This window comes from Stegostoma tigrinum, chromosome 7 (assembly GCF_030684315.1).
Source record: "Stegostoma tigrinum isolate sSteTig4 chromosome 7, sSteTig4.hap1, whole genome shotgun sequence".
Lineage (NCBI taxonomy): Eukaryota > Metazoa > Chordata > Chondrichthyes > Orectolobiformes > Stegostomatidae > Stegostoma > Stegostoma tigrinum.
In genome coordinates, this window is record NC_081360.1 from 72560113 (window position 1) to 72579153 (window position 19041).

General features: G+C 42.4%; 1 protein-coding gene across 5 annotated transcripts in view; it reads left to right on the forward strand.

Moving 5' to 3' along the window:
* Nucleotides 1-5672: 5672 nt before the first annotated feature.
* Nucleotides 5673-19041, forward strand: part of rab3gap1 (RAB3 GTPase activating protein subunit 1) — a 100586-nt gene continuing 87217 nt past the window's right edge. For 2 of the 5 annotated variants that reach the window (XM_048534432.2, XM_048534434.2), the window contains exons 1-5: nt 5673-5738; nt 5857-5912; nt 10573-10648; nt 11271-11406; nt 14576-14654. In XM_048534432.2, coding sequence (XP_048390389.1) covers nt 5721-5738; nt 5857-5912; nt 10573-10648; nt 11271-11406; nt 14576-14654 — 365 coding nt within the window. In that variant the 5' untranslated portion in view covers nt 5673-5720. Of the gene's footprint in view, nt 5739-5856; nt 5913-10572; nt 10649-11254; nt 11407-14575; nt 14655-19041 lie in introns of those variants that run through there. The other 3 variants (XM_048534435.2, XM_048534437.2, XM_048534436.2) reach the window with 3 other exon arrangements.

A 19041-nucleotide genomic window follows, 5' to 3' on the forward strand; every position in this document is an offset into this window, starting at 1 on the left:
ATGTATGATAATTGTAGTTTGTGGTAGGGGTTGAAGACAATGGTTTCATAATGTTTAATTAAAAGTAATGTGTAGGGTGATCAGAAGACCAATTTTATAGTGGAAGGTGAATACACTTCAGCACACCAGAAATGCACTAGCTCTGCATTCCTGGATGCACTTAGTCTTGCTTTTTTTTAAGCTCAAATTGTTTGCAATGCAGTGACTCAGCCTAAGGGTAAGTCCTTTAATTTATACACGCTCACTGACAAATGTAACGATAGTTCAAAATGAATGACATCAATATTAATCAATTGTTGGAAGCTGAGGTCCTCTTTAAAAATGAATTCTTTAAGTATTTCATATTTAGCACTTTCTGTGCACCTGAGTAATACAGGTAACTGGCCTTCTGAAATATAAAAAGATCTTTAGCACATAAAAACAGAGGAAAAGCCATAGGATTCAGAGGCCATAACTGATGTCAAAGAGTTCTTGTGCGCCAAACTTCCCTATTATCGATGCAATGTCTAGGAAGATTGGATGTTTAGTCTTAGAAGGAAGAGCCAATAACCTTCACATGAAAGCAGGCAAGCAGATAACAGTCAACCCGGTTTTATGAGTAATTGCCAATAATCATTGGCCAAAAGGGCTCACATAAGTGATTGACACAGCAGACTGCCAGCCCCAAAATGGGGTATCTCAATTGGGGTAGGTAGAGAGAGGACCCAGGGCAACTTGTTGAGAGAAGACCATGAGTTCTTGTACATTAGCTCAGCATACTGTATTGTATGACTTTGTCTGTTGCCAACTATTGATGGATTGCTGAAATGCTGGAACCTTAGGAGAAGCTTCTTTCAGAGTATAGTTGAGGAACAGCGCCCTGAAATACTATGGTGATGCTTCAACAGCAGAGGTTGCCAATGAAGTGGTTGAACTTTATTTGTTCTCTTTTTATGCAATGCTCTGAAACTTTTCATGGGTTATATTGAAGTTTAGTAGCTACATTGTTTAACATGGTGTATAAGCTGATGACTGATATGGAGAGATGGATTGGGACAAGTAAACGTGATAAAGAATTTTCAACTTTCTACAAAAGAATAAAGAAATACACCAGTGAAAGAAATGACTTGTCTGAGATCAGTGTTCACAACAGAAGGACCAAACAAGCCCTTGCAAATGACATGTGCTTTGAAGAATGGTTTTTAAGTGTACAGGATTGACATGGATGTGCTGTTTAAAGGACACAATATTGTGGAATTCTAACCATCTGTGAGGTGATGCACTGGCAGATCTAAAAGCAAAAGTACCTGAAAATTTCCACACAACCCCAGCATGGAGATGACCGTGTTCCTAGGCATTCCCAGTACAGAGACAACTCATGATGATGACCAGTATTTCCAAACCGTCTCAAGAGACTGATGAACAGTGATGATGAGTGGTGTTTCCATACCACCCTGGAACTGTGATGACTGACATTTCCAGACCACTCAATGTCAGCCATGACTGGTGATGACCAATGTTGGTGACCAGTGTTTCTTCACCACACCAGGATGGTGGTGATGGCCACTATTTCGACACTTCCTCAAGACAGTAATGACTGGTGTTTCCAGACACACCAGGAAGTGATGATGATCAGTATTTCCAGACTGCCCCAGAACAGTGATGACCAGTGTTTCTATTCTATCCTTAGACAGTGATAATAACCGGTGCTTCCACACCATGCCACAACGCTGGCCAGTATTCCCAGATCACTCCAGGAGGGAGATGATTGAGATGATGACCGGTATTCCCAAACTGCCGCAGGACAATGATGACCAGCACTGCTCTAGGACAGTGATGACCAGGCTTTCTTGACCAGCCAGGACAGTGAAGATGCCCACTGTTTTCACACTGCTCCAGAACAGTAATGACTAATGTTTCCACACTGCCACTGGTGATGATGACCAGTGTTTCCACAATCCCCCCGGTCATGGATGATGATGGTGGTGATGACCAGGTGTTTCCCAACTGCTCAAAGACTGTGATGACTAGCGATGGTGACCGGTGTTACCAGACCACCCCAGATGAGGGATGATCAGTGTTTCCAGACTGCCTGAGGAGGGATGATCAGTGTTTCCAGACAGCCCAAGGACAAGGATAACTGGTGATTTTATACTGCCTGAGGACAGTTATGACCGGTGACAATGACCAATGATTCCACAGCATCCTAGGTTAGGGATGACTAGGAAAGCTGAGGGTGATGACTGGTGTTTCCACACTGCCCCAGGACAGTGATGACCACTGGTGATTACCATGTTTCCAGATCACCCCAGGACAGTAATGTCTTCCAGACCTGCTTCAGGACAGTGACATCTTTGTTTCCAGACTGCTCCAGGATTGTGATGACAGGAGATTACATTACGACGCTGGGCAGTGATGTCTGGATTTTCCAGACCACCACAGGACGGGGATGGCCAATGGTTCCAGATTGCCCAAGGATAGCAATTACCTATGTTTCCAAACATTCCCAGTTCAGTGATGATGTGATAACTGGTATTTCTACACCACTCCAGGACAGTGATGGTCGGTGTTTCCAGACTGACACAAGACAGTGATGACCAACGTTTCCAGACTGCACTAGCACAGTGATAATGGGAACTGCGGATGCTGGAGAATTCCAAGATAATAAAATGTGAGGCTGGATGAACACAGCAGGCCAAGCAGCATCTCAGGAGCACAAAAGCTGACGTTTCGGGCCTAGACCCTTCATCAGAGAGGGGAATGGGGAGAGGGAACTGGAATAAATAGGGAGAGAGGGGGAGGCGGACCGAAGATGGAGAGTAAAGAAGATAGGTGGAGAGAGTATAGGTGGGGAGGTAGGGAGGGGATAGGTCAGTCCAGGGAAGACGGACAGGTCAAGGAGGTGGGATGAGGTTAGTAGGTAGCTGGGGGTGCGGCTTGGGGTGGGAGGAAGGGATGGGTGAGAGGAAGAACCGGTTAGGGAGGCAGAGACAGGTTGGACTGGTTTTGGGATGCAGTGGGTGGGGGGGAAGAGCTGGGCTGGTTGTGTGGTGCAGTGGGGGGAGGGGACGAACTGGGCTGGTTTAGGGATGCAGTAGGGGAAGGGGAGATTTTGAAACTGGTGAAGTCCACATTGATACCATATGGCTGCAGGGTTCCCAGGCGGAATATGAGTTGCTGTTCCTGCAACCTTCGGGTGGCATCATTGTGGCAGTGCAGGAGGCCCATGATGGACATGTCATCTAGAGAATGGGAGGGGGAGTGGAAATGGTTTGCGACTGGGAGGAGCAGTTGTTTGTTGCGAACTGAGCGGAGGTGTTCTGCAAAGCGGTCCCCAAGCCTCCGCTTGGTTTTCCCAATGTAGAGGAAGCAACACCGGGTACAGTGGATGCAGTATACCACATTGGCAGATGTGCAGGTGAACCTCTGCTTAATGTGGAATGTCATCTTGGGGCCTGGGATAGGGGTGAGGGAGGAGGTGTGGGGACAAGTGTAGCATTTCCTGCGGTTGCAGGGGAAGGTGCCGGGTGTGGTGGGGTTGGAGGGCAGTGTGGAGCGAACAAGGGAGTCACGGAGAGAATGGTCTCTCCGGAAAGCAGACAGGGGAGGGGATGGAAAAATGTCTTGGGTGGTGGGGTTGGATTTTAAATGGCGGAAGTGTCGGAGGATGATGCGTTGTATCGGGAGGTTGGTAGGGTGGTGTGTGAGAACGAGGGGATCCTCTTTGGGCGGTTGTGGCGGGGGCGGGGTGTGAGGGATGTGTTGCGGGAAATACGGGAGACGCGGTCAAGGGCGTTCTCGATCACTGTGGGGGGAAAGTTGCGGTCCTTGAAGAACTTGGACATCTGGGATGTGCGGGAGTGGAATGTCTTATCGTGGGAGCAGATGCGGCGGAGGCGGCGGAATTGGGAATAGGGGATGGAATTTTTGCAGGAGGGTGGGTGGGAGGAGGTGTATTCTAGGTAGCTGTGGGAGTCGGTGGGCTTGAAATGGACATCAGTTACAAGCTGGTTGCCTGAGATGGAGACTGAGAGGTCCAGGAAGGTGAGGGATGTGCTGGAGATGGCCCAGGTGAACTGAAGGTTGGGGTGGAAGGTGTTGGTGAAGTGGATGAACTGTTCAAGCTCCTCTGGGGAGCAAGAGGTGGTGCCGATTCTTGCTCCCAACCAAGCGGAGGCTTGGGGACCGCTTTGCAGAACACCTCCGCTCAGTTCGCAACAAACAACTGCACCTCCCAGTCGCAAACCATTTCCACTCCCCCTCCCATTCTCTAGATGACATGTCCATCATGGGCCTCCTGCACTGCCACAATGATGCCACCCGAAGGTTGCAGGAACAGCAACTCATATTCCGCCTGGGAACCCTGCAGCCATATGGTATCAATGTGGACTTCACCAGTTTCAAAATCTCCACTTCCCCTACTGCATCCCTAAACCAGCCCAGTTCGTCCCCTCCCCCCACTGCACCACACAACCAGCCCAGCTCTTCCCCCCCACCCACTGCATCCCAAAACCAGTCCAACCTGTCTCTGCCTCCCTAACCGGTTCTTCCTCTCACCCATCCCTTCCTCCCACCCCAAGCCGCACCCCCAGCTACCTACTAACCTCATCCCACCTCCTTGACCTGCCCGTCTTCCCTGGACTGACCTATCCCCTCCCTACCTCCCCACCTATACTCTCTCCACCTATCTTCTTTACTCTCCATCTTCGGTCCGCCTCCCCCTCTCTCCCTATTTATTCCAGTTCCCTCTCCCCATTCCCCTCTCTGATGAAGGGTCTAGGCCCGAAACGTCAGCTTTTGTGCTCCTGAGATGCTGCTTGGCCTGCTGTGTTCATCCAGCCTCACATTTTGTTATCTTGCACTAGCACAGTGATGACCAGTGTTTCCAGACTGACACAAGACAGCGATGACCAACGTTTCCAGACTGCACTAGCACAGTAATGACCAGTGTTTCCAGACTGACACAGGACATTGATAACCAGTGTTTCCAGATCACCCCAGAACATTCATGTTCACTGTTTCCAGATCACCCCAGGGTAGTGATGATTGAAGATGACCAGTATTTCCATATCACCCCGGGTATGCTGAACGAGAATGACCAGTGTTTACAGACACCACAGGACAGCGATGACTGGAGACGACCAGTATTTCCATATCACCCCATATGATGACCGAAGTGTTTCCGGATCTGGACATAATAGGAACTGCAGATGCTGGAGAATCCGAGATAACAAGGTGTGGAGCTGGATGAACACAGCAGGCCGAGGAGCAGGAAAGCTGACGTTTCAGACCTAAACCCTTCATCAGAAATGTGAGAGGGGAAGAGGGTTCTGAAATAAATAGGGAGACAAGGGGAGGTGGATAGAAGATGGATAGAAGAGGAGATCGGTGGAGAGGAGGCAGACAAGTTAAAGAGGTGGGGATGGAGCCAGTAAAGGTGTGTAGGTAGGGAAGAGATAGGTCAGTCCACGGAGGACGGACAGGTCAAGGAGGCGGAGATAACAAAGTGTAGAGCTGGATGAACACAGCAGGCCAAGCAGCATCTCAGGAGCACAAAAGCTGACGTTTCGGGCCTCGACCCTTCATCAGAGATTCTCCAGCATCTGCATTTCCCATTATCTCAGGTCCAGGAGGCGGGATGAGGATCGTAGGTACGAAGTGGGGGGGTGGGGCTTGGGGTGGGAGGAGGCGTGCCTCTACCCACAAGGCATCGCCTGACAAACAAACAAACAGATTTCAAGATGGCGGCGGACAGTGACGTGAGTGAATGGGTTTTTTTTTCTGTGTGAAAGTGTGTTGTTTGTCGTTATAGTTGGCCATTCCATGATGGTTCTTACACTATTTTCTCGTGTGTTTCTTTTCTTTTAATGGCGGCAGCCTGAGTCGGAAGTGTTCGAAATCACGGACTTTACGACGGCGTCGGAGTGGGAGAGGTAGGCTGAAGGGAAGTCAGGGCTGTGGCCGTTGGGAATCGCGAGCGTCCGTGGTGGAGACGCGCGAGAGCCTGGTTCTGGTTGTCTGTCCTCCACAGGCACAGCCCACCCTTTGAATGCCTGGTAGACTATCTGGTTACTGTGGTTTATGTATCATGAACACGATTGGTAGTGCATACTCAGCAGGTTTTTCCACTTAGTTTAACGATTTTAGATTCTTCAGGGGTCTGCCGTCTATAACAGCTCCTCCTAAGCCATTCGCTTCTAAGGGAATCTTCAGGACACCCTTTTAGTGAACTCATGGAGTCAGTTACTCCATGTTTAAGACAGTTTGTTGTAGGAGCCATTCCATTTCATAATGGAATAAATGCTTTGTCTGCTTGGTGCTGTTGAAGTTTATTAAATTGTATCTTGTTATAAGATTCTAAATAATCCACGAATGTGTAAAACTACAGGAATGTGATTATGTCAAGATACTTTGAGGTGTGTTTTTGTCTGAGTGTGATGGTCACTGATTGGGTTGTGACATAAATTCAAAGCCATACAGCGCCAGGGACCCAGGTTCGATTCCAGCCTCGGGTGACTGTCTGTGTGGAATTTGCACGTTCTCCTCGTGTCTGCGTGGGTTTTCTCCGGGTACTCCGGTTTCCTCCCACAGTCCAAAAGATGTGCAGGCTAGGTGGATCGGCCATGCTAAATTGCCCATAGTGTGCGGGGGTGTGTGGGTGCGATGCTCCAAGAGGCGGTGTGGACTTGTTGGGCTGAAGGCCCTGTTTCCACACTGCAGGGAATCTAAAATCTAAACCATCCTGGTTTGATTTGGCTTGGTAAGGGAAAGAAAGAGAATCTCTGAAGGTGTGTTTAACAGTATCATTGGGGAATTGATTGTCTTTGTGTTGTCACCTCTGGAGAAAAGATAGAAGAATTTCATGTTGTGATTTCCCTTTCCTAGGGTTGTCAGTCTGACAGTTCATTATTCCTTAATTAGTAACCAAATTGAAAACTAATTTCTTAATTGTGTTTGGTAAGGTACCACGTGGTCCCAAATGAAAACAGAAGTTGCTGGAAAAGCTCAGTAGGTCTGGCAGCATCTGTGAAGAGAAATCAGAGTTAACGTTTCAGGTCTGGTGACCCTTACCTGTTACAGAAACATAGGAGATAGGCGCAAGAAGAGGCCATTCTGCCATTCCAGCTTGCTCCACCATTATTCACGATTATGGCTAATTATCCAGCTCAATAGCCTAATCCTGCTTTCTCTCCATAACCTTTGATCCCATTCACCCCAAGTGCTATATCTAGTCGCCTCTTGATTATCCCTCCATACTCAACCAAATGAGGAAAGATGTTCTGAGGAAGGGTCACTGGACCAGAAACATTAACTCTGAATTATTTACAGATGCTGCCAGACCTGCTGAACTTTTCCAGCAACTTCTGTTTTTGTTTCTGATTTGCAGCATCTGCAGTTCTCTCAATTTTTATTTAGCCTACACGGTGTTGGGGTAACATTTTAGTATGGATGGATAATTAGGTAAGTAACAATCCAGGGAGCTGGATAAAGGGGTATTTTAGGATGGCAGCATGTAACTTGTGGAGTGCCTCAGGGATCAATGCTGAGCCACAATTGTTGTAATATGTTAGTGACTTGGATTAGTGAAGTGAACATGCTGTTCCTAAATTTTAGGAAGACAAGATGAGGATGGCAGAGTCTGCAATGAGATATACACAAGTTAAGTGAGAGGGCAAAAGTTTGACCCATGGAATATACTGTGAGGAAAATGTGGGTTTATACAACTTAGCAGAAAGAAGAGTTGAATATTATTTAAATTGAGAAAGTGTTCAGAAAGCTACGGTGCAGAGAGATTTAGGAGTCCTTGTGTATAAATCACAAAAAACGAGCATAAGAATTCAGCAGATGACAAACAGCTGAAATATTTGCCTTTATTTCAGCTGAATATAACCTAAAAATTGGAAATCATGTTAAAACTATACAGGCACTAGTAAGACCACAATTAAGGTATTGGGAATAGTTGTGATCTTCCTATTTCAAGAAAGATGTAAACGCATTGGAGGCAGTCTAGAAAAGGTTCAAGTGGTTGGGTATGAAGGGATTATTTTATGGTAAAAGGTTGAGTAGATTGGGTTTGTATTTATTGGAATTTTATAAAATGAGAGATGATCTTCGTGAAACACAAAATTCTTAGCTCTACAAGATGTGGAGAGGTTTTCTCCCTTGTGGAAAGTCTAGGATCAGAGGGTGTAATCTCAGAGTAAGGGGTCACTCACTAAGAAAAATGACAAGGAAATTTTTCTGAAGACAGTAAATCTGGAATTCTGTAGTGCAGAGGGCTGTGGAGGCTGGATCATTAAGTCTACTTAGCACTTGTGTAGGGAAATTTTTAATCTGGGAGTCAAGGATCATGGGGAAAAGATATGAAAATAGGCTTAAGGAAAATCAAACCAACCATGATCTCGTTGAATGGTGGCGTAGACTCAATGGGCTGAATGAGCGACTTGTACTTCTGTGTCTTACGGTCTAACCAAGCTGTGACGGACTGGTACAAGTAATGGACCACACTGGAACTTCAAAATTATACACTTCCTTTAACATCTCAAATTTCTTTTCTCCGTTAAAGATGTTTAAATGACCTAGAAATGATGTTTAAAGCATTAAAATAATGAAAAGGGAAGTTGGTGTTCCAAAGATGTTCATTATCAGATGAAAACAGAAGTTGCTGGGAAAGCTCAGTTGTCTGGCAGTGTCTGTGAAGAGAAATCTTTAGTACCTTGGGGCAATCAAAAGAAGTCTGCAAGGTGATAGAAAGGATTCTGAGGGATAGGATTTATGACCATCTGGAAGAGCATGGCTTGATTAAATGCAGTCAACACGGCTTTGTGAGGGGCAGGTCATGCCTCACAAACCTTATCGAGTTCTTTGAGGATGTGACGAGAAAAGTTGATGAGGGTCGAGCTGTGGATGTGTATATGGACTTCAGCAAGGCATTTGAAAAGGTTCCCCATGGTAGGCTCATTCAGAAGGTCAGGAGGAGTGGGATACAGGGGAACTTAGCTGTCTGGATACAGAATTGGCTGGCCAACAGAAGACAGCGAGTGGTAGTAGAAGGAAAATATTCTGCCTGGAAGTCAGTGGTGAGTGGTGTTCCACAGGGCTCTGTCCTTGGGCCTCTACTGTTTGTAATTTTTATTAATGAGTTGGATGAGGGGATTGAAGGATGGGTCAGCAAGTTTGCAGACGACACAAAGGTCGGAGGTGTTGCTGACAGTATAGAGGGCTGTTGTAGGCTGCAGCGGGACATTGACAGGATGCAGAGATGGGCTGAGAGGTGGCAGATGGAGTTCAACCTGGATAAATGTGAGGTGATGCATTTTGGAAGGTCGAATTTGAAAGCTGAGTACAGGATTAAGGATAGGATTCTTGGCAGTGTGGAGGAACAGAGGGAACTTGGTGTGCAGATACATAGATCCCTTAAAATGGCCACCCAAGTGGACAGGGTTGTTAAGAAAGCATATGGCGTTTTGGCTTTCATTAGCAGGGGATTGAGTTTAAGAGTCGTGAGATCTTGTTGCAGCTCTATAAAACTTTGGTTAGACCGCACTTGGAATACTGCGTCCAGTTCTGGTTGCCCTATTATAGGAAAGATGTGGATGCTTTGGAGAGGGTTCAGAGGAGATTTACCAGGATGCTGCCTGGACTGGAGGGCTTATCTTATGAAGAGAGGTTGACTGAGCTCGGACTTTTTTCATTAGAGAAAAGGAGGAGGAGAGGGGACCTAATTGAGGTATACAAGATAATGAGAGGCATAGATAGAGTTGATAGCCAGAGACTATTTCCCAGGGCAGAAATGGCTAACACAAGGGGTCATAGTTTTAAGCTGGTTGGAGGAAAGTATAGAAGGGATGTCAGAGGCGGGTTCTTTACACAGAGAGTTGTGAGAGTGTGGAATGTGTTGCCGGCAGCAGTTGTGGAAGCAAGGTCATTGGGGACATTTAAGAGACTGCTGGACATGCATACGATCACAGAAATTTGAGGGTGCATACATGAGGATCAATGGTCGGCACAACATCGTGGGCTGAAGGGCCTGTTCTGTGCTGTACTGTTCTATGTTCTAAGTGGAAATATGGTAAGTTTCAGACATGTATTGATCCTCATTCTTTGAATGCAGTATATTACACTGTATTCTTAAATGCTAATGTTCTAAAGATGTGGGTTCAAATCCTAACATGGCAGAAATCTGTTTTCTGTAAAATCTGTGAATCAAGAGCTGGTCTAATCTTGACCATGTTTCCACTGTCAATTGTTGTAAAAATAAATCTCTGGCAGATTTTTAAAAGGACATCAGTGAACCATTCGTAACTGGTGTGGGGCCTCTATGTTAATCCAGACTCCCAACAATGTGGTTGACTCTAAACTACTCTCGAGGCGACTAGGGATAAGTAATAATTGCTGTCCTAACCAGTATACTTACATCTGTGAACAAATGTTTCAAGATTTTCCTAGATTGAAGCCTAAGAAATGTTTTTACAGTTAAGTATAAAAATCAACTATGGCTTCCAAAATTACATGTCACATCTTATGTCTTTATTGAAGTGTTAATTAACTTCAAGCATTTTAACATCACATTGTATTTTCAAAACCTTTTAGATTTGTGTCAAGAATTGAAGAAGTACTGAACAATTGGAAACTGATTGGAAGCACTGCAAGGAATCTTTTGGAAAAGGTTTGTTTTACTAAATGCTCTCATGTAGATAAGTAAAATAATATTGTTTGCTGTTTCATGTTTTTATCAAGAAAGTTTCAAAAAATAGAGCAAATTTTTCAAAATAAAAGCAATATAAATACAGCAGTGATCATAATAAACAGCGGAGCAATTCCTGCTCCTATTTTCTATGATAGGGTAGGCCTGAAACGTCAGCTTTTGTGCTCCTGAGATGCTGCTGGGCCTCCTGTGTTCACCCAGCCTCACATTTTATTATCTTGGATTCTCCAGTATCTGCAGTTCCCATTATCACTGATCCTATTTTCTATGTTTGCTTTGTTATGTGGTTGATTCAGTTTTCTTCTACTGTTTATAATGTGTTCATTTATGGCAGTTTCTAAAGCATCTTCTAGCATAATTTATGCAGTGATAAAGGATGTTGCAAAATTGTCATAATTGTCATTAACCCTTGTCTGCATTCTTTGGCCCATATCCATGGAATAATAATTCCAGCCCATGATACTGCATAGTTTTCAAGAGGAATATTGTGTAAACATGCCTTTAAAGTCATTGTGTTGACTCTTCACATATGTATTTAAAATCTGTTCTGTAAGAAACAGTGTTCAGTGTTGTGAATTTACAGGGTGAATTCACTTCTGGAGTGTGGGAGGAGAAGTCTGATGAAATTTCTTTCGCGGACTATAAATTCAGTATAACACACCATTATCTCAAACAAGAATATCTGACTGATAAAGAAATAAAAGAAGAATCTGAAGAAGGTATGACTGGCTATTTGAGTTGACTTGGTTATTAATACTATTAATTAAAGTTCAAAACTAGGGAAAGACTGATTTTAATAAGATCAGATATGATTTAGTCAAAGTGGACTGGGAGTTTTTAGGTAAATCTGTGTCAGAGCAGTGGGGCGCATTCAAGAAGGAACTAGTGAGAGTACAGCGCCAACATCTTCCAATAAAGACAAGGGTGTGACCAAGAAATCCTACAAACCCTGGATATTGAGGGATGTACAAGATTAAATAAAGAGAAAAAGGCTGGCTTATGGCAGATTCTGAGGGTGAAAAACAGAAGTAGTCCTAGACAACTACAGAATGTTTAAAGGGAAACTTCACAAGGAAATCAGGAGAAAAACACAAGGCCTTCCTTTTTCATGCCAATGTCCCTGTTGTATTATGGCTAGACAATTAATCCAGAGACCCAAATAATACCCTGGAATCCAGGTTTGAGAACTGCCATGACAGATAGTTGAATTTGAATTCAATAAAAATCTGGAGTAAAGAGTATAATGATGACCATGAATCCATTCTCTATTCTAGGAAAAACCCATTTGGTTTACCAATGTCCTTTAGGGAAGGAAAGTGCTATTCTTACCTAACTGGCCTATATGTGACCTCGGATACACAGTTGACTGTTAATCCGTCCTCTGGTCAGTTAGGGATGGGCAATAAATGGCCAATGACACACTCATCCCATGATGAATAAGGGGTCATGAGTTCAAAGTGAGAGGAGAAAAGTTTAGGGGAGATATGCATGGAAAGCTCTTTATGCACAGGGTGGTGGGTGCTTGGAATGTGTTGCCAGCGGAGGTGGTAGACGCAGACACAATGGTGTATTTTAAGATGTATCTGGACAGGTACGTGGATGGGCAGGGAGCAAAGGGATACAGACCCTTAGAAAATAGATGACAGGTTTTAGACAGGATCTCGATCGTCGCAGGCTTGGAGGGCCGAAGGACCTATTCCTTTCCTGTAATTTTCTTTGTTCTTTGTTTTTTTTTATTCAAAGAACAATGGCAGGTTAAATAAAGGAAAATCTGAAGTTATTTTACACAAACATTCAGGATAACTAGGAAAAGGTTAAGGCAAGTAAGGACCACACTGGGAATTTGTGGGTGGAGCACTAAGTGAATATTTTGTCAGTGACCACTAGAGAGAGGAACGATGAGTAGGTATAGAAGTTGGGGGAAGAACTATGATGTGCTTAAAGAAATTAGTGTAGACAGCAAAGAGGTTCTGACTGATCTGGCAGACTTAAGGGTAGATAAATCTCCAGTGTTGGGTGAAATGTGTCCCATGTTGTTGAGTGAGGCAAGGGAAGAAATAGCAGGGGCATTGGCAATAATTTTTAAATCATCATAGGAGAAGTGCCAGAGGAATGGAGGACAGCCAATGTGATACTGTTTTCAAAGAAGTGTGCAGGGGATAAACCAGGAAACTTCAGACCAGTTGGGCTAACCTCAGTGATGGAGAGTCTAATGGAAGCAATTTTAGGGACAAATTTAATCTGTACTTGAAGAGGCATGGATTAATCAAGAATAGTTAACATGGTTTTATCAAGGGGAGGTCATGTCTGATTAACTTGATTGAACTTTCTGAAGAGGTGACCAGTTGTATAGATGAAGGCAATGCAACTATGTAGTCTATTTAGACTTCATCAAGGCCTTTCATCGTGTCTTTTATGAGAGACTGACAGTGAAGGTGAGAATCATGGGGATGAAGGAAATTTGGCAAATTGGGTACAGAATTAGCTGATTGGCAGGAAGCAAAGGGTGATGATCGAGAAGTGTTTTTGTGACAAGAAGTCTGTGTCTAGTGGGATTCTGCAGGGACCAATGTTGAGACATTTTCTGATTGTTTATATGTACCACAATGTTGAATGCAAGAGGAAGTTTGGGGGTGATATGAAAATTGGGATGGTGAATAGTGAGGATGAAAGCCTAGGAATACATGGGAATTTAGGTGGGCTGCCCAGATGGTTTGATCAATGGCAAATGGTATTCAATCCAGATAAGTCTGAGGCGGGTTAGGGTTCTTGCACTTGGGCAGGTCAAACCGCCAGGAAGTACATGATAAATAGTAGGATCTTGGGAAGCACCAAGCAAGAGAGAGAGAGACACCTTGGTGTGCACGTCTACTCATCCCTTAAGGTGGCAGGACATGGTTAAGTGGTTGGTTTTATCAACTAAGCTTATGAATAGGCAAGTCTTGTGACAACTGTACAGGCTGTTGAGTGAGCCCACACCTGGAATACTACATACAGTGGTTCCTGTGTTTAAGAAATGATATGCTGGTATTGGAGACAGTTTAAAAGGAATTCACTAGGCTGATTGAGCTCAGTGCAAGACTGTACTTTATGAAAACTTGCAGTTATGAGTGTTTGGTTAGAAACCTGCATTAGTTATTCAGAGCTGGGACTGTAGGATTTTAACTACGTGAATCAAAGAAAAAGATTTTGTAGCTCACAGGACTAGATCAGAGAAGCAGCAGTTAAGTCAAGGTACAAATTTGATAGGGGAAGGAATTTTTTTTCTGGTCTTGAGTAACTATAATGTAACAGTGTTGAGAGCTCAGTGGGATTTTGTTTTGCTTTGTGCTTTGAAATTTTCAAACAATTATATGTACTTTGGGTTTAGTTTGTTTTAGTTTTATTTCTTTTACGTAATAGACTTCTTAAAAACTATTAAAACCAAACCCACAGCCACGTATGCTTATGCTTTAGTGAAATACTGCCATCTTAAATTAAGAAGAAAATCAAAATACGGTCTGTCGAGTCAGATTTTATTCTGGGATCTGACTTGTTCAATGATAACTTTGGCTGGAATCATAAACTTTTATATTAAAGTATAATTGAAGAATTGAATTCTATATTGCATTTTTGAAAGTGTTGAGTTGGAATGAATTTATTCAACTTGCAATTGTGTGCACGTATATTTGTATTACAGAAGTGGATCATTTAGGATCTAAAACTGTTAAATTCTTGTTAGGAGTATAGATACTACAAATTGGCCTTGCTTGCCATCATATTCAGTTAATTTCCAATAGTTATGCCTACATATGCTCAAAAGAATTAACTCCTGTGAACGAATTGGGCTTCCTGTTTTTCTTACGTAAGATGTATTTTTCTTAATAAGAAGAACTTGTATTTTAACAGATGCTCTTCCTGAAGCAATGCAGGATTTACTATCCATGAGCAATGATTTTCCACCCAGGGCGCACTGTCTTGTCAGATGGTAAGCATGTTCTCGGTGTTATTCAGCTTGGTATTATTTATTTTCCAATTTTGTGCAGATGTCAAATAACATAACACATTTAAGCCAATGCCAGTTTAGAATTGATTCTGTAGTGAGCAAGAGGAAAAATCTTGTGTATGTGGGACAATTTTATATGTATTAATCCGACTTGAATTCTGGTCCAGTATAACAGCTCATTTACATGCTGCCTTTTTTTTAAATGCAGAAGCAGTGGTCTCTCTTAAAAGCACAATATAAACTTAAGATAGGTTTTTCAGGGGGAAAGGAAGGGATACCAGAGAATGTGTTCTTATTACATGCATTTTCTGTCTGTCTCTCATCTTTCTAAATAAATTCTGGCTGAGTAATACGTGCCAACAGTATAGTAACGTTATCCGCAACAATGGAGACTGGTATTATAAATTCAATTTTGAGTGCCTGTACACTGAACACTACTGGTGAAATAACTTGCTGCGTTTTAAGATAATTATAACAACAGAGCACCTTGAGAACAATGTTGATTTGATGAACCTCCCATGGGAAGGCAACCATGGGAAATTAGCATAAACAAATGGTTGGAAGATGATGTTGATATATAGATTTGATTAATCAGTTGAATGTAATTGATTACATGGATTTTGATGTAAAAAATTTCCAAAAATTCCAGTATTTATAAAAATTATCTACTACTATTGAAATATTCTATACTCTGGTTTTCCTATTATACTCACCATTCCCAACTAAGCAAGTGGAAAGCTGGCCTTGCTGTAGGCTTTTGCCTCTTTGCTCTTAATCAAGCTTTCCGGAGGTTTGTGGGAGCTGTTTGTGATATTAGTACTGATTTACTGGAACTTATAAGGACAGGTTACATATAATTCAGTTCACTGAAGTGTTAAAGATTGAGGACTGATCTAATTATTTTGCTTGAAAATGGTATAATGGTCAGAGTAGATAATCAATTTCCATGAATAATAGAAGCAGAATAATGAGGCATCATCTTAAAATTAGAGCCAAGTGCCATTCGGGGTGAATTCAGAGCCACTGAGGACTTTTTTTACGAAGGATAGTAGAAATATGAAACTCTCTCTGAAAATGCATTGAATGCTGAGTCAATTACATCTATCTTGAAATTATTAGATGCATATGAGTTTACAAATTAAGAGCAGAATAGTGCATTTTGCCCCTTGAGCTAACTCCACTATCTAATAAGGTCATTGCTAATCTGATTGTGACCTTACTGTTACCTCCCCATAACCTTTGACTCCCTTATGTTATGGACCAGCCCAACCTCCTTCAAAATATATTGAGGTAGCTCAGACCATAAGTTTTTCTTATTTTAACGCTAAGTGTAAGGTGTTCCAGATGCCATTCAGTTTGTTAAACAATTTGACTTTAAGCAAAACACACTTTTTGATACTGCAGTTAAAATGCAGACAAAATAAGATGAAAGAATTTACTTACCCGTAAGTCTCTGTCAAATTGCTTATCAAAAGAATATATGTAAACTATGACTAATTAACTATTCCAATATAATAATATCCCATAAACACCTTTTAGCAAAAGCAAATTCAGTAAAATAGATTGTCTCGCATGCAGTTCGAGCAACAAGAAGAGAACCACAGCTATTAGCCAGAACAGAGAAAGAAAAAGAGCTTCCACATCCAGCTTCAAGACTCCAGCAACTGATACTGAAAACTAAACTGAAAATCTTGGTTCTGTGGGAAATTGACCGCACCCATTCAAGCTGCTTCTATTGTTCAACTTTTTTTAAAAAAAAACCAAGCCCTCACATGTTGTTTACTTCATTGGCTTTGAGCGGACTGCTCTCCGCCTCTGTCTCAGTCTTTCTTTGTTTGAAAAAAGGGACAAAATACACTCTTAAAGCTGTATTATCGATACATTTATCGATTTGGAGCCATTTACACTCGGCCTTAAAATTTTTCAGAGCCCTACCAGATGAAGTTTGGAGCCCCATGTATTTACCAATAATAAAAAGAGACATGTAGTTTTGAGCAAATAAAGTGAACTTTACTGTATAAAGATTGAAAAGTAAAGCCATCTACAATACAACTTATGCTCTGAATACCCAAAGTTAACGTGGGGTAAATATAGGTTAGCCAAATGGTGGTCATCACTTCTTAGAGCATGTAAAATAGCAGATGTAACAAAGACAGAGTCCACCTATTTCACATCCAGATGTTAGTGACACTGAGTCGCCAGATCTCATTAAGACACAGCATAGAGCCAGCAAATTGCTCCCAGGAACTTCTGAGCCCCAGTTGGACACCCACCCATCAGCAAGGGACCCCTACTCCTGACATACTAAAATTGACTGAGTTCCTTATTTGACTCAGTAAAATGACCACTGACTCTTGAATTGAGTTGAGTGACATACTTAACACCCTTGCAACAAACCATGGCCTTGTTTTCAGGCAAGATCAAATGTAATAACAGTGAAACATCTTGTGCTTCAAATGTTACCATTTACAACTAACTAACTGTCAGCTTCAAACACAGAACAAAAACTGATTTTGTCAGAGATGAATCTGCCCCTACTGCTCTTTGGGAAGAGCATTCCACAGGCTAACAAAATTTTCTTCACCTTTGCCCTAAATGGGCATCCCCTTACTTTAAAACTGTAGCCCCTAGTTCCAGTCTCTCTCATGAGGAGGAGCAGCTGTTTAAGGGATGTTACTATATTGGAACAGTAAATTAGTAATAGATATTCTCTGCTATTCAGTTAAGTTTTCCAATAGTTAAGCTAAATTCTTCTTTCTTTTGTTTGTATTTTAATTATAGTGTTCAAATAAATTGTTTTGCTTAACGTCAAGTATTTTGACCAGTTGCATCACATCTGGCACATGCACTTCACATCTACCTTTTTAAAATAAGAAAACATTAGGGTCTAGACTACCTTCTCAAAATATTTTGAGAGAGTTTGGTCTGGTCCATAACACATTCTGTCAGCATGCACCCTGTTAAGTCCCCTCCAGACTTCGTAATTTACAATATAATCTCATTTGATTCTTCTAAAGCGGTACAGCCCTGACTTTTCCTCATTAGATAATCCCTTCACTCCAGGCATCATTTGAGTGAATCTTTTCTGAATTGCTTCTAATGCAATTCTGTCCTTAAGGAGACCAAAACTGTCCATAGTTCTCCAGATGTGGTCTCACCAGTGCCCTGTATAACTTGAGCAAAACTTCTGTACTTTTAACTTTTATATACCATTCCCTTTTATATAAGCAATGTTGTATTTGCCACCTTAATCGCTTGCTAGACCTACTTATTAATTCATCACCCAGATTTCTCTGCACCACTCTTCTTTAAACTCCTTACATTTAAATAAGATACAGCTTTCCTATTCTACCTGGTCAGTTAGGCAAGTTTACATTTTCCTACATTATATTCCTCCCTGCCACATTTTTGTTCTCCTAGTTAACCTATCATTTTGCAGATACCTTTATGTCCTTTTGATAACTCAGTTTCTTGCCTAACTTTGTGTCATCGCAAATTTAGTAACCATACATTTAGAACAGTCATCTAATTCATACATATAGATTTGTAAGTAGTTGAGGCCTTGCCACTGGGTATAGCTGGCCAAGTCAAATAACCAATTCATCTGTATTGTGTGCTTCCTGTTACATAACGAAACCTCTGCTGTGCCAATATGTCACTCCCTACAGGTTACATCATGAGTTCTTTCTTTGTGAGTAGGTTGTGGCTTGATGCCTTATCAAGTATCCTTTGGAAATAATGTGTTTCACAGTTGCATTTTCCTTTTCAGGCATGGTGGTTCAGTGGTTAGTATTGCTGCCCCTCAGTGCCGTGCACCAGGGTTCACTCCCAGCCTTGGGCAACTGTCTGTGTGGAGCTTGCACATTCTCCCTGTGTCTGCATGGGTTTCTGCTGGGTGCTCAAGTTTCGTCCCACAAAGATGTGCAGGCTAGGTGGATTGGCCTTGGGAAATGTAGGGTTACAGTGTAGGGGGTGAGTCAGTTTTCCACGCTGATTTTCCACATGACTTGTTTTCCACACTATGGATTCTGTGATTCATCCACATTTCATGTTACTTTTTCAAAGAAATCTAATAAATTAATTAAACATGGTCTCCTTTTCACACTACCATATTCACTCTGCTTGTTTGCGTAAGATTTTGTATGTATCCTGCTGTAACATTGTTAATAATAGTAAAAATACTGAAATTTATGTCACAAATTAGCCTATATGGCCCATAGTTTCCATCTTTCCTTAAAATCCAGGGTGAAGCCTGTTGGGTCCTTGACTTGTAAGATTTTAGTTTTCACAGTACCCTTTGTCCTGTGAATTTAATTGTTTTAAGTTCCAGAAGCAGCTAGATGAAGGTGCAGATTAGCTGACCTGTTAG